The sequence below is a fragment of the Lissotriton vulgaris genome, chromosome 1_1 (genome assembly GCF_964263255.1).
Source record: "Lissotriton vulgaris chromosome 1_1, aLisVul1.2, whole genome shotgun sequence".
Classification (NCBI taxonomy): Eukaryota; Metazoa; Chordata; class Amphibia; order Caudata; family Salamandridae; genus Lissotriton; species Lissotriton vulgaris.
Window position 1 is genome coordinate 1,077,391,000 of NC_141685.1, and position 14,991 is coordinate 1,077,405,990.

Genomic DNA, 14,991 nt, shown 5'->3' on the forward strand with positions numbered 1-14,991 from the left:
AGAGGATGCTAAGGAACTGGGAGGTCCTATAACGCTAGCAGAAGTAAGGGTAGCTATTAAACAGATGGCTCGAAACAAGACCCCAGGAGTGGACGGTTTGCCAATAGAGTTCTATGCCAAATTCGTTGACATCCTAGCGCCAAAGCTATTGGTGGTATACTCGGAGGCCAGGCAACGGGGTTGCCTGCCTGAGTCCATGAGGGAGGCACTAGTGGTGCCACTGTTGAAGCCAGGTAAGGATGCGTTGAGTGTGACGTCTTACAGGCCCTTATCGATGCTGACAGTGGACTATAAGATCCTGAGTCGAATCCTGGCCACCAGGTTGCTGCCGCACATGACGAAACTAGTGCATAGGGACCAAGCGGGGTTTATACCGACTAGGAATACTTCCATGAATATACGACGGCTGATCCGAATTTTGGACGGTGCCGGGTCTTCGGCTCTTGACTCCGTGGTGCTAGCAGTCGATGTCGAAAAGGCTTTTGATAGCCTTGAATGGCAGTATCTAGATGAGGTGCTGCTGAAGTTCGGAGCTGGGGAGGGATTCCGGAACTGGACGAGGGTCCTTTACGCGTCAGCTAGGGCAAGGGTGCGCCTGGGCCCGTTGATATCTTCGGCCTACCCTGTTTGTAGGGGGACGAGACAGGGCTGCTCATTGTCCCCCCTGCTGTTCGCATTGGCGATGGAGCCGCTGGCCGCGCAGGCGAGGATGGGCACAGAGTATGGAGGGATCACACAGGGGCCGGAGTCGCATTATATCTCGTTATACGCTGATGACTTGCTGCTGTACTTAGCGGACGCTGAACAATCTCTGGTGGGGGCGGTAGATATGCTGGCTGGATTCGGTCGGCTGTCGGGCCTTAAGGTGAACTGGACTAAAACCTGTATATTCCCATTGCGGGCAGGTACGCCCTGTCCCCCGTTAGCGAGGGAGGTTGTATGGGAACCATCTGGCTTCACCTACCTCGGGGTGCGAATTTATCACGAGGCAGCTGATCTCCTGGAGGGGAACGTAGGGCGATGCGGACGTGCGCTGAAGGGCTGCATGGCATTTTGGGCCTCTCTCCCCCTGTCGGTACTGGGCCGAGTAGCACTGTTGAAGATGGTGGCGCTTCCCCGGCTGCTTTATTACTTTCGAACGCTGCCGGTATGGATTCCACAGCGGGTCTTTAAGGAACTGAAGATGTTGGTGACTGGCTTCCTTTGGGGCCAAGGTCGGCGGAGGGTGGCGTTGGACACTTTGATCAGGCCTAAGATTGAAGGGGGAATGGCAGTCCCCGATTTTGAGCTATATTACCTAGCGGCGCAACTGCAGACCCTAACGCAGAATGTGGCTAGAGAATTCAGGGGTCCTGAGTGCGACCGTGGTACTGGTATTCCGAGGTACATCCTTTCTTATATAGTTATGCAACAGAAACTGGATTTGAGGGAGCTTACGGTAGAGGAAAAGACGCTTATAATGTGCTGGCAACGGAGTCTGAAAAGAGCGAGGAAGGTCCGGCCGTATGCACCGGAGATACCGCTGGGAATGTTGACTGCGCTGCCGCATGGGGGTGACTGGTCCAGGCTCCTGGAATGGGAGGAATTAGGTCTACAGATGGTGGGGGACCTGTACATTGATGGAGCATTGGTTCCCTATCAAGTGCTTCAGGAGCAGTTTGGCTTGCCGGACGGTACTTTTCTATTGCACGCGGCAGTGGTGGCGGCGCTGCAGAAACACTGGGGAGCAGGGCTTGCCGAGCCGGATGTGACCATGGCATGCCAGTACGTGGTGATGGCGGCGGGCACGGTTAAAGCGGTGACATGTCTCCACATGAGAATGTTGAACGAGGGGCTGGCTCCACTGCTGGCCTTGAAGTCGCGATGGGAGGATAGTATAGGCAAGCCCATTCCGGACACGGTCTGGAGTCAGGTCCTGCGGCGGACGTGGAAGGGCACGAGGAACGCACGGTTTCAGCAGGTGCATTTCTTTATAATACATAGGGCGTACCTGACTCCGGAGAGGATAAAACGGTATTTCCAGGTGCTTGACGCCGTGTGCCCACGATGCTTGGCACCCGAGGTTGACTTGGATCACATGTTGTGGGGGTGTCCGACACTGGGGGCGTACTGGCCGGAAGTGGGGATGCTCTTGAATGCGGTAACGGATAGGGAGGTGGACTTTGATATGGCGGCATGTCTCCTGCTCTGGTTCCCGCATACAAAAAAGACGAGAATCACCAGTAAATTTATTGATTTGGGGCTTATATTGGCGCAAAGAGAGATAACCTGGCACTGGAAGTCCAGAGAAGGACCATCTGTGAGGAGGTGGATGAATGGGTTGTTGAAGTGGGCGGGCTGTGAAAGCATCGTTAGAATGCAGCAGGCTACCAGGCTTGGCAAGGAGAGCTGTTTGGATATGGCGAGAGCTTGGGAGATGGTGGTGCAGGCGTTGCGTGATTACATGGTGGGGGATGACGAGGAGGAGTGATGATCCATGCGGCTTCCATGCACTTTTAGCAGTTGCGAACGACTCCTGGTAGATGGCGAGCTTCTGAGATAGCACGGACTTGGACGACCCGCATTAGCAGCAACAGCAGTAGTTGGGAGGGGGGAGGGGGGGGCAGTTTGAGGAGGGTAGCTTGACTTAGCGGCCCGGAGTAGTGTAGGAGGATAGCACGTAGGTGGGACCCGGGAACCGGGCTCCCGGGATGGCAGGCGGGTATTATGACACTGACACTGGGGAGACCCGGGAGGGGGACTCTGGAGCGGCCTGAATGGAACTGTGTTGCGCGAAGTATGAGCTGTTGACGGTTTCTCCCTGGAATTCTGAGTTGGTTTGTTGAGGTAGGGGGGGGGGGGAGTTTTAGGGGGGGTAAAAGCAGATACTAAAAAGTGATGCTGATCGAATACCTGGGGAGGGAGTACACGGCGGCCTCTAACTGAGCAGGGTAATCCTACAGCGCCGCCCAGCCTCCGGGATGTGGGCCGAATGGCTGTGTACGATGTGTCTGTAACTCTTAAGATTGTGATGCTGCAAGTGTACTGATTGGCATAAGATGTGGTCTTGTTTCTAATTCTGCAATAAAAATATATTTAAAAAAAAAAAAAACAGATGTTCTCGCCTTACCAACAGGTGATGAAGATGGGTTTCCAAATGATGTGTCAATTTGCAGGGTGGGCCCTCTCTTTGGAGGGGCTTTCTTCTGTGTTCTCTGTCTTCCTCGTCCCTTGGTTTCACATGTGGTGCCTTCCTCTTTAGTCATTTTCCTCACCCTATCTGCCCTCCTGAAGAACAAAATGACAATGTTTACTATCTCTAAATGGACCTATTTTTTTATTAGAATATTGTAACCAGGTATACAAACGAACATACAGAGAGCTCTGCAATTGGGATAATTGATACAGAAAAAGTAATGTAGGTGCTACTAGGAAGGAAGGGTCGGTTACTAATTCAACTCCAAATAGTCTCTTCAAAGAAGAGAACACAAACAGCAAAAAAGTCCCTTTCCGAGCACTCCAAGAGTAATAAAATATCACGTTTGTTCCAAAATATAGTCTCAGTCCACTTTTAATTCAAAGTGCCAATTCAGGAGCAATGTTCTTTTTTTATAGCCAAATATCCACAATACAGTCCATAAGATAGATGTTGGTATCTTCAGTAATACATCTTCATACAGCCAACACGTGTTTCGTCGTAAGGTAATATATGCCTCGACGTCTTCAGGGCTTTCACAATAATGGTAATATACAATGATTGTATCAGTGGTTCTCCACGAAGTAAGAACTGGTTCATCCAGTAAAAAAAAAGAAAATAACCTGCAATCAGTTGTGAGTATCCCACAGCTTGATTCCAACCATAATAGTAACCCAAAGTACAAAGAAGGCAGCACAGAGTATCAAGATGCAAGAACGCGAAGAACACGGAGAGTATTCTGTGGCGTGAAATACTCTCCTAGTTCTGCGCATGGGATACTCGCAACAGGTTGCAGGTTGTGATTTTCGTTTTTTTACTTGATGAACCAGCTCTAACTACATGGGAGAACTACTGATACAATCATTGTCTATTACCATTATTGTGAAAGCCCTGAATAAGTCGAGGTATATATTACCTTACAACGAAACATGTGTTGGCTGTATGAAGATGTATTATGGAAGATACCAACATCTGTCTTATGGACTGTATTATGTGGATATTCGGCTGTAAAAAAAACATTGCTCCTGTTTTTATGAGCTACTGGCAGATACATTCACAAAGTGCTACTATTTTATATTTGCTATTAACGGTGCACACAGTTATTTTGCAAATCTGGGTATGAAGAGATTGTAGATAGATGATTTTGGTTCTGAGTATTCTTTTGCAGGCATCATCTTCAAAGCTATAGTTTATCATTCAGGTATTTGGATTGCCAAGCAAGTAGAAATATATATAATTAGAAGAAAGCTGGGTCTTAGATTCACCAGCTAATGCAAGGGCGGACAGATGAGATTCATCAGATTCATCATTCTAAGGGCCATATGTATGAACACAGTTTCCCATAGACACAGACAGAATGGGTCAAACCCTTTGATACATCTGGCCCTAAGTGTTATAGTGCCTGGTCTGTAAACCTTTTACCCAGGACAGCAAGAGTAAAAATTAACTCATGTAATGTAAAGTTACTGTATACTGGTAAACAGAGCCTGAACAGAAAATACATGAAATGAACTTAAAAATCACCACTAACTACCAACTTTCTAAAACGTCTGGCGGGACAAGTCATGAGAAATATCTAGTATAAAATGTTTTAATCTCTATTCAACAAGCAAAAGTTGACAGGAGGAATGCCTGCAATTTGTCTAACCACTAGCAACCTGCTTGAGGCAGCATTCCAACCCATCGATCTGCTGCCCACAATGCCACCTTAGTTTGGGCCCAAATATAAAAGTCGTTTATATTAGGGTGTTTTTCTCACAAAATCTCCTGGCATGTTTTGCTATTTCGCTATTATAACAGAGATGTCTACAAATAAACTACGAGCATGATATGGGCGGGAGATCCAGAGGCACGACGCACACAACTGGGAGGATAAGAGATGCAACATTATTTGAATCCACTAGGTCACATGAATGGTGGCACCAAGCCTGCTGCAAAACACGTGGAAGGCGAAATGTAGGGCCCATTTAGATCTCGGCGGGTGGAATGCTCAGTCACAAACGTGACGGATGTACGCCGTATTATGATCTACATAGGATATAATGGGTTCGTCATGACAGGATCTCCGTCACGTTTGTGACGCAGTATTTCCCTCCGCCAAGATCTAAATCAGGCCCTAGGTCTCTTCCTGGCGTCTCAGTGGGTGGTGCAGTTCTGGCTGGTGCAGGTTGCTGACAGGCATATCTGGGGGTAGGCTTAGCAGGGCGGTTTGGGTGATATGCTGGATTTAGGTGACCTCTTTTTTTGGGGGGTAAGTGTCATGCTTTAGGGTACGTGCCATGTTAGGGGCAGGGCAGTTGTAAAGATGACCAGTCAAGCAGGTAAGTAGTAAAGTCTTTATTAAAGTAAAGTCCTGACACCAGGGCACGTCTACATGCAATCACCACTCTAAAGTAACTGTCACATGCGGTAGCGCGTGCAGAGAACATAGCGCGCGTGCATTACAAATGAAGAAAGTACTGGATTAATAATCATAACACATCTCCCTCCCCAAAACAACAAGAGAGACCGCGAGTGCCCTGCTGAAGCTTAAGGATGAGGAGGGGAAACCACAGCTAATCACATATGTAATCTTGTAACTTAGCTGGTGGTTTGACTACTCTTCCATATCTGCTCACAGAAGGTTCATCCTCACACTAACGTCCTGAGACGTAACATCTTCATAAACAGAGTCATCTGAATCAGAATCCGTATCGCTGTTGGTCTGAGACCTGTACTCTTCCGATGTCTCCTTGCTCTGCCTACTACTACTGTCTTCCACCCGTGAGGCATCAGAAGTGTTCTCACTCTCAGAAGATACTTCGTTTGTACCTAAAGATACAATGTTGGTACCATCTGGCCGAGACCCCTCAATTTCCTCACGGTCCAGAATCCAATCATAGTCTTGAGAACAGGAAACCTCATTATTTTCAGGAGTGGATTGAAAATCAATCATTCCTTTCCCCTCCTTGCATAATGATAAAGCAGAAAAATGCCAAGTTTTTCCATCACTCAAAAGAGCAGAATTACAAAACACTTTCTTTACTTCCATTGTTTGAGAGTAGTGGTTTTTTCCCTTGCTGGTACTTCTTGTATTTTTCACTCTCACATTGTCACCTGCTTTGATGTCAACCTTTTTACATGCATGCTTATTGTCATAGTATTTCTTACATATAGTTTGTGACCTTCGTAAATTCCCTTGTATCTCCTCTGGAGACCACATCTCTCTTTTAGGGGTAGCCCAACCTACATTATTCTTTGTAATGGGAGTCCTCCCTCTCAAGAGTACAAAGGGACTGGTACCTGTAGATACACATGGCGTAACCCGAAATGACCAAAGGTTTTTGATTAGTTGTTTTCGCCATGACATGTCATTCTGATTTGCCAGTTGAATTATGCCTTTAATCACCCGATTAAACCTTTCAATGGCACCATTACCTGCAGGATGATAAACCGATGTGGTTTTGTGTTCTATCCCATGATTCATCAGAAATTCTTTGAATAATTTTGACGTGAACTGTGGGCCATTGTCCAACACAATGCAATTTGAAAGGCCCTCTCTTAGGAATAGCTTGCGCAAATAACTTACAACATTTTTAGCATAAGCCTCTTGTATCACTTCAACCCCTGGTCATTTAGAGAAATGGTCTACCAGTACAATAGGATATAACAGTTCTCCTTGTTCACGAATGGGCCACAAATGTCAATTCCCAATCGGACCCAAGGCATGTTAGGGCAAGACAGGGGTTGAAGAGGTGGTCTAAATGTGTGTTTAGTCTTGTCAGAGTTTTCACAGGCTGTACAATTCCTGACACTTCTTTCAATTTCTAGGTCATAACCAGGCCACCAGTATGAATTCCTGACTCTACTCTTGGTTTTACCAATTCCAAGGTGCCCCTCGTGGCAAATATCAAGGAGTTTAGTACGTAAACCTTTGGGCGGAACAAACTTTCCATTTCTCAAAATAAAATCACCTTCAATAGGCAACTCGTCTCTTAGTTCCCAAAATGGACGCAATAGAGAAGGTATTTTTTTCTTATCAGGCCAGCCTGCTCTTATTTTTTTCTTTACCTCAAGTAGAACATCATCCTCTTCCATATGTTCTGACCACTCTGCACCAGAGATACATGGCACTTCTTCTGTGACATTAGCTATGCAGAAAGTGTCAATGTCTGAAACCTAATCTTCATTGTTTGGTAGAGGTAAACGGCTTAGACAGTCCGCCACCTTGTTTTTTACACCAGGAAGATATTCAACCTCAAAGTTATATTCTAACAATTTTATTGAAATTCGTGACAAACGGGGGGAAGCAACTTGAAGACCCTTTGTGGAAAGCACTTTTACTAAGGGTTTGTGATCACTTCTAAGGGTGATTTTGTATCCCCAAATGTACTGTCTAAAATGGTTCAAAGCCCATGCCTCCCTCTCAATCACCGAATACCTTCCTTCTGTGGGCGTGATTGAACGGGAGGCAAAAGCAACAGTAACTTCTTTTCCTTCCTCATTAATCTGTGAGAGTACTGCTCCCAACCCCTTGTTGCTTGCATCAGTGGTCACTATGCTTTTTAAAGAGGGGTTAAACCCTTGAAGAAGTGGGGCATCACAAATGTCCTCTTTTATCCTGTTAAATGCTTCTTCACAAGTAGTATTCCACTCAAATTTATTCTTCTGTTTTATGAGTTCTCTTAAATGTAAGGTTTTTGGAGAGAAGTTCTTTACAAATTTAGCATAAAATTCTGATAGGCCCAGGAATGCCTTCCTTATTTTCGGGTGAGGGGGCTTCTCTAATAGCGGACAGCAGCTCTTTTTTTGGTTTTATGCCATTCCCATCAATTTCCTGCCCCAAATAGGTGACTTTATTTGCAGCAAATTTGCATTTGCACAGATCAGCTGTAAGCCCATGATGTTCTAGCAACCCTAGGACTCTGTTAAGTTTTGCATCATGTTCACCTCTGCTTTTGCCAGTTACCATGATGTCGTCTTGGAAAATTAAGAGATTTTTTTCCCTTTTGAAGAGTTCACTCATCAACCTCTGAAACATGGCCGCAGCAGAGGCCAGTCCAAATGGTAATCTCTTAAACCTCAAACACCCCAGCGGGGTTACAAATGTGGTAAGGCTTCTGCTTTTGGGATGCAAAGCCACCTGGTGGTAGGCAGAGCTAAGATCAATGGTTGAAAACCATTTTGCACCATTAGTAAGGGACAGCATCTAACTAATTTTTGGTAAAGGGAATTGATCCACCAGAATGTTTTTATTAAGTTCGCGTAGATCAATGCATAGGCGGAGCTTGCCGTTGGGCTTCTTCGCGATAACCAAAGGCGAAACCCACTCTGCTGATTCCACCGGCTCAATGATGCCCTCCTTCTGTAATTTTTTAAGTTCATCTTCCACCTCACCAATGATGGAAAACTGTATGTTTCTGGACTTGTGTATACAAGGCACAGCATCTCTTTTTAGTTTAATTTCATGGACAAAACCTTTAAGTTTCCCAATGTTCTCTGAAAACACCATAGGATACCTTTTTTTAAAGAAGTTATTACATTCTTCCTCTGTTTGTAAGATGAGGATGGGATCCGGACTGTTTGGATCCAGAATTATACCTAATTCTCCTTGGTCAATCCACCCTAACACAGATGGACCCACTTTGGAGACATACAGTTTGCCAACTGTTTGGCGGGATTTAAATTGGAACTGTAGTTCCCTGTAACCTAACATTTCAATAGGTTCATAATTAAATGACTTTGGGAAAATATCTGGGTTCTTTAATTTTTTTCCAATGACAGGAACAAATTTCTCTAACCATACTTCTTCATTTTCTATTGTGTATGGCGAGCCTGAATCCGCCACAATTGACATGTCAACCCCGCCAATGTTCATGTCACATATTGGTTTCTTCTTTTTGTTTACACCATCTTCCACATTCAACACAAATAAGTTCATATCATCTTCATCTGAAGATGTACAATTTCCTTCTTCTTCATAAATTACAGCTTTTACATTTCTACCCCCTTTTTGTTTCTTGGGACACATGGCACTGAAATGTCCTATCATACTACAATTGGAACATTTTTGTCTCACCGCTGGACACCATCTGTCGTTGGCCAAATCTACTGCCACATCAATAACATTTCCTGTCATCTGAAAGCTTAGCTTTATGGCTAGAATCTCTTTTCTGTACATACCCTGAATTAGGCTTACTATTAGTTTTCCTAGAACTAATGACTTTTGCCACCATAGATTTATCCTCTGTAGAGGATTTTTCTTCTTGTAAAACAGCCTTTGCACACCTTCCAGTTAATTCAGTACATTTAACTATTTCTACAACTTCTTCCAAAGGTAATTCACCCTTAGCCCACAGTTTCTCTTGGACATGTTTATTTGAGGATCTCATAACGACCTGGTCACGAACCAGCTCGTCATGTAATGCCCCAAATCTACACGTTAGTGCCAAATTTTTCAACGCAGCAACGTAATCTTCTACAGACTCTTCTGGAGCTTGCTTGCGTTGAAAAAATTTGAATCTGTTGACAGAAATAGAAATGGTAGGCTTAAAATACATTGTCAAATCTTCTAACGCAATAGTATATACATCACCTGGCCTAGCTTTTTTGTTGATGCGATTGTACATTTTCATAGCCTTTGCACCTAAACAATGAAGAAGAATTTTCTTTTTCTTCTCCGGGGTCAATTCTTCCTCCCCCTCAAAAGTGGATAAATAGTTCTCAAAGTACTCCCTCTACTCTTCCCATTTAAGGGCATCATCCCCTGTAGAGGGTATGAAAGGTAAGGGTGGGGATACATTCCAAACATTGCCTGAAGCCATAGCCAATTCCTTTATGTAACTTTTTAGGACAGATTTGGAGAAAGTAATATTTATTTCCGTTGTAAATACTATTTCAGACCCATAAGTAATACTTATTTATTACTTTTCCTTTAAGGTATCCTTTAAACTGTAAACATCCAGCCAATTATCTATAGTTCCAATCTTGGGGAAGACCGTAAGTGTTTAAGAACACTTAAGTTTAATTTTCCAAAAACATTCTTTAATGGTGTGCGTGTCACCGCTTTGAGCAACACGCGAATTCCAAATCCTTTAGTTTATTCGTGTTTATTAACGTCTTATAAACACTTATTCACGCTCGAAATAGACGATTTGTTTTTGTTGCTTGGTGTGCATATCACTGTAAAAATGATAAGCACGAAATACAGCTTCCGATTTTTCTAAGATGGCCGCCCGACGTCGTTGAACGCTGCGTTCCACTGACGTCACAACAAAACCTGACAGGAATCTTCTCTTCAGGCTGCGTCGTGTAGCTTCGCAGGAAGGCGGCACACGCACTGAAACTCAAACGCGAAGTCGTTTCACCTCGAAACCAGCAACTTCGTGCGTCCGCTCCACACCGATCACCTCAGGCACACGTAGCTGTCAACACGCAGAAGGAAGAATCTCCTCACAACTTGGGTGCCCCTTCACATCCGCAGAACAGTAAACCGTCCAGGGGAGGAGGGGGAAACAGGGAGGAACTCCGCAGACGGTGGCTCGAGAGTCTAGAAACCTCCCGGTGGTGATCCCTTCAAGCACCGGAGCTCAGTCAAACATCCTCCTCAATTCCCTGACCCGTACCGGAGGGGTGAAACTTTTGAAAATCCTGTCAGCGTGCAGGGCTAACACAAGCAGCTGGACACATCCGACTCACCCGTAAATAACGTTGTACAGAGCGACGTCCAGAATGCTGCCTCCAGGGATGTTCCTATTATGAACACGACACAGCAACGCCGCTAGACGATCCTCGACAACAATGCCACACGCAATTCCAGCGTGAAGGGTCAGCTGTTCTCCTGGAGATTCCGCTTATCTTCAACTTCTTATTTGCGGAAACCAGATGAGATGGCAAATCGTTGCAGTCTAAGACGTACCCAACAACAGATTGGATGGCTACTGGTGGGTTCTTCGTGGTGTCAGGATTCCCGTCTCGTCGCCAACTTGTAAAGATGACCAGTCAAGCAGGTAAGTAGTAAAGTCTTTATTAAAGTAAAGTCCTGACACCAGGGCACGTCTACATGCAATCACCACTCTAAATTAACTGTCACATCTCAACTGTCTACCTGCCGGTGGTCAGGTAGAACACCCTGACGTCACAATGCACCGGCAGGTAGCGCGTGCAGAGAACATAGCGCGCGTGCATTACAAATGAAGAAAGTACTGGATTAATAAACATAACAGCAGTTTTGGTTCTTAGCATGACTCTTGGTTGTAGTTTCAGAGGCCAGAGGAGCAGAGTAGTGAAGGTTATAGCAGATGAAGGGAGGGATGTTGGTGGCAGAGAGGTTGGTTTCCCCTAGAGACGCGCAAGAGCGGAGTTGGTAATCCTGTGGATGTTTGGGGTAAGCGTTGATTACCAGATGAGTAGGGCAACTTAGGAGATCGTTAGGTGGGGTGGCTGATGCAGTCCTGCCTTCTTTGCTCCCTCACCATAGGTCTCGCTCTTCTGAGTTCTGGGTTTTAGCCATGTTGCACAGCATCCCGGATGCAGTGGAGCGTGGCTGGAGTAAAAAATAAGAATAATCCTATAACGCAGTAACTAGCATCATTTAGTAAGCATGCACACTACTCATGCAACATTGGGGCTGGAAGTGACAGGAGAAGATGGGGTAATGCGGGGGAAGATGGGGTAATGCAGAAGAAACACCGGGGAGAATGGGGGGACGAATTCAGAGCATCACAGGGGAGGATGTGCGAACTAGACCCGATAGCAACAAGGAGAGGGCAGGAGGGATGGGTAACCAACACTGGGGAGGGTAGGAGGGATGCATAAGCAACATGGAGTGGGTAGGGAGGCAATGGGTGGAAGCCCACAAGCGAGTGCAAAAGAGACAGAGCAGGTGACAGACAGCAAAGCAACGGAAGAGAAGTACACGAGAGCAGCTGCGGCCTGTCCGCACAGGTAGTGAGGCTAAGACCCAAATTATTTCCCTCCTGACAAGAGCAGTGTCTGTCAGGCTGAACAAAGGATAGCCCAACAGACACTCCTCTTGTTCAGATCAGGCAGCCTGGAGCTTGACATGCGCTAAATGAGCAGGCGCCTGGGTGCCTGAACTGCACTTTGCCAGGCTGAGAATTTCACTGCCATGATGGCTTCACCTTCTCAACATTGCAAAAGTGCCTTGAGGCCCTGCCCCTTGTGACAAGGGAAAGTGTCACTGATAACCTTGTACCTGGTGTAGGAAGGTACCTCCTGACTATGGTTGCCCCCAACTTTTTGCCCTGTGTTTTAGCTGGTTTTTGACATAGTCGACCTGGGGCCCTGCCAATCAGGACCCCAGGCCTACTGCTCTCTCTGTAAAATGGATTCCATGTACCCTAGGTACATTTCCAATTGGTACTGGGCCACCCTATCAGACCCTGTAACTCAGGGCATGGGTGTACCCAGGGCTGCCAGGGGCTGAAGCATGTATTATGCCACCCCTGGCTGGCCTCCTAAATTTGACACAACTGGCTGCATGACAGCTGGGGCAAAGTCGTGTAATCACCCTTTGCTGTAGGTGTAGTATACCTATACCTAACCCTAAAATGGACACACCGATTCCTATCAGTCACTCCTATGGCAGGCCTTGACAATCCTGAAGGCAGAGTGCTTGGAATCGTGTGAGATGGTGCTCTGGCATGAGCTGAGCCTGTCTGCAGCTTGCGGAATCAAGTCCTAATAGCTGTTCCATGATATCGCATACCATATACCCTTAAGTGCATTATAATCCTCGCGGTTAAATGCTAACTTTGGTATTGCTTTATCAAAACATGTCGAGTAAGGTGTCATACGAATTGGCATACTAACCCCTCGCCAATTCTGGCGACGGGGTTAGCATTCCACCCTTCTAGAGGGACACGACATGTATGTAACTGTGAACCCCGGTTAAAGTTAAACGAAGCCTCAGCTCCACAAAATGGATGCTGCCACCACAGACACGAGTCTGACCTCCTGCTGCTGGGAGTCCTCCCAGAGAGGAGAGCTTGGACAAAGGGTTTCCTGTCGGGGGCGGTGCTAGCACCGTTCCAGACATGGTTTTGTGTATCCTGGGTAGGCAGGGCTTTTCAGGAAGGTGACTGCTGAGTGGCACCCCGGTGCTCACTACGCATAGGCCAGTCTGAACCAGTTCCAGGGGCACACCAGCCCCTGGCCTGGGGAAGTCCGGCATGGCAGAGGGGTGTAACCACCCCCCTCCTAGTCCCACCCATAGGCAGGACCTAGTCACCGGGTCAGCCCCCTTTTTTAGTATAAAGATGGGAGCGGGCCCCCTGTTCAAATTAGATCATCTTTGGAATCAAGACACGACTTTCTTCGAAAGGACATCAAGATTTCTTCTTCAAGATTCTCCCTTGTGGCTAAGGAGTAGTCACCCTGCATCAAGCGGGCACCATCCTAAGAACACTGCGGTCTGCTGCAAGTCCTTCTTCACGAATCCGACGACCCAGCTCGACGAGACCCGGCTTCCCTGGCACCTCTGACCTCTACTCACCTCTACAGCAAAGCTGAGAACCGTGAGTGCGACGAGACCTCGAGGGACCGACGATCGCCAAGACTGCACGACTTCTTTGTAACAAGCCCACCGAGTCTCCCACTGGTGAGTGCTTTGGGGTCCGAGAAGCCCCAACCCTGAGCAGCTCCAGCACCGAAGATCAGCCCTCCAGCATCTCCACGATCTGCGTGGGGCCCTTCTGCTTTTGCGTGCTCACCGCGCTGTGTGGCTACTAGCCGGCTGGCTTGTGGCCTTCTTCACGACGCCCGACGACATCACTGCTGCTGGTCTGGTTGCTCCAGACTGGCCCTTGCTTCCTTCTTCAAGAGAGGCACCCCGGACCCTCCTGGTCCACTCCAGACGCCATTTTGAGTCCACCGCGTGGGCTTGAATTTGCCAAGGCTTTGTTGCCCAATCCTGGGTCCAGCGACGCCGACAGCTTCAATCATCGTGGGACAGCTCGCTCCTCCATCCTGGTCGCCGACAGCGCCTCCTGGTCCGTGAGATCTTCGAGCACAGCATCACCCACTCACCTAGTCGAGGTGGCTACCATCCCGTGCCCTCCTGGTGCCCACTGACTACTGGCTAGTAGTCTCGAACTTGGTCCCCTCTGCTTTCAGGTGTCATCTTCCTTCGATCCAGGCTTGGATCCATCGAACTTTCTTCACTGGTCGCCTGCCAGCAACTTCTTTCTTCCAGGCTCCTGGTCCGTCTACGAGGATTCCCGACGTCTTTTGAGACCTATGCAGCTGCAGCCCCTGGGCTAGGTAACTTCGGCATTTCGGTGCCCCAGCATAGCCTCACTATCCAAGGGTCAGGATCCACTTTCGTTTTCCTCCTACGAGGTCGGGTTCGCCCGAGAACACTAACTTTGTCATTACTAGCTACCATAGACTTTGTCCCGCATCACGCGTGAGAGTGTACACTCTACACCCGAGTCCCCTGGGTCTCCTAGAAGTAATCTAACGATTCTATAGTCAAGTCCTAGCGATTCCAAAGCCTATTAGTACTGTACTTACCTGCTAGTAATTTCGCATTCCACTTTCAGAGTATATGGTTTTCCGTGCCCCTCGGCCATTTGTATATACTGTGCTAACTTAAGTATTTTCGTAAGAGTTTTGTTTTGTGCTTAGTACCCTGTCCTCATGAAGAGTACAGGGCTGTTGTGATTCTTAATAAATATCCTGTTTATTTTCATAACACTTGTGTGGTGTCCTTTCACTTGGTGTTCAAGGGGTATATGTGTGGTAAACAGCTGGCTTAACACGCCCTCTCGAGTCTTTAGCCTTAGACTGCTCGTATCCACGCTACTAGGATAGCT

The 14,991-nt window shown here is 47.0% G+C and overlaps 1 protein-coding gene across 1 annotated transcript in view; it reads right to left on the bottom strand.

The window, feature by feature from the left end:
• The window catches only part of LOC147748602 (uncharacterized), a 555,404-nt gene that overhangs the window by 483,114 nt on the left and 57,299 nt on the right, over positions 1–14,991 (bottom strand). Inside the window, exon 2 of the mRNA XM_086936465.1 lies at positions 3,110–3,267. Within this exon, the coding sequence (XP_086792591.1) occupies positions 3,110–3,245 (136 nt within the window). The 5' untranslated portion in view covers positions 3,246–3,267. The remainder of the gene's footprint in view (positions 1–3,109; positions 3,268–14,991) is intronic.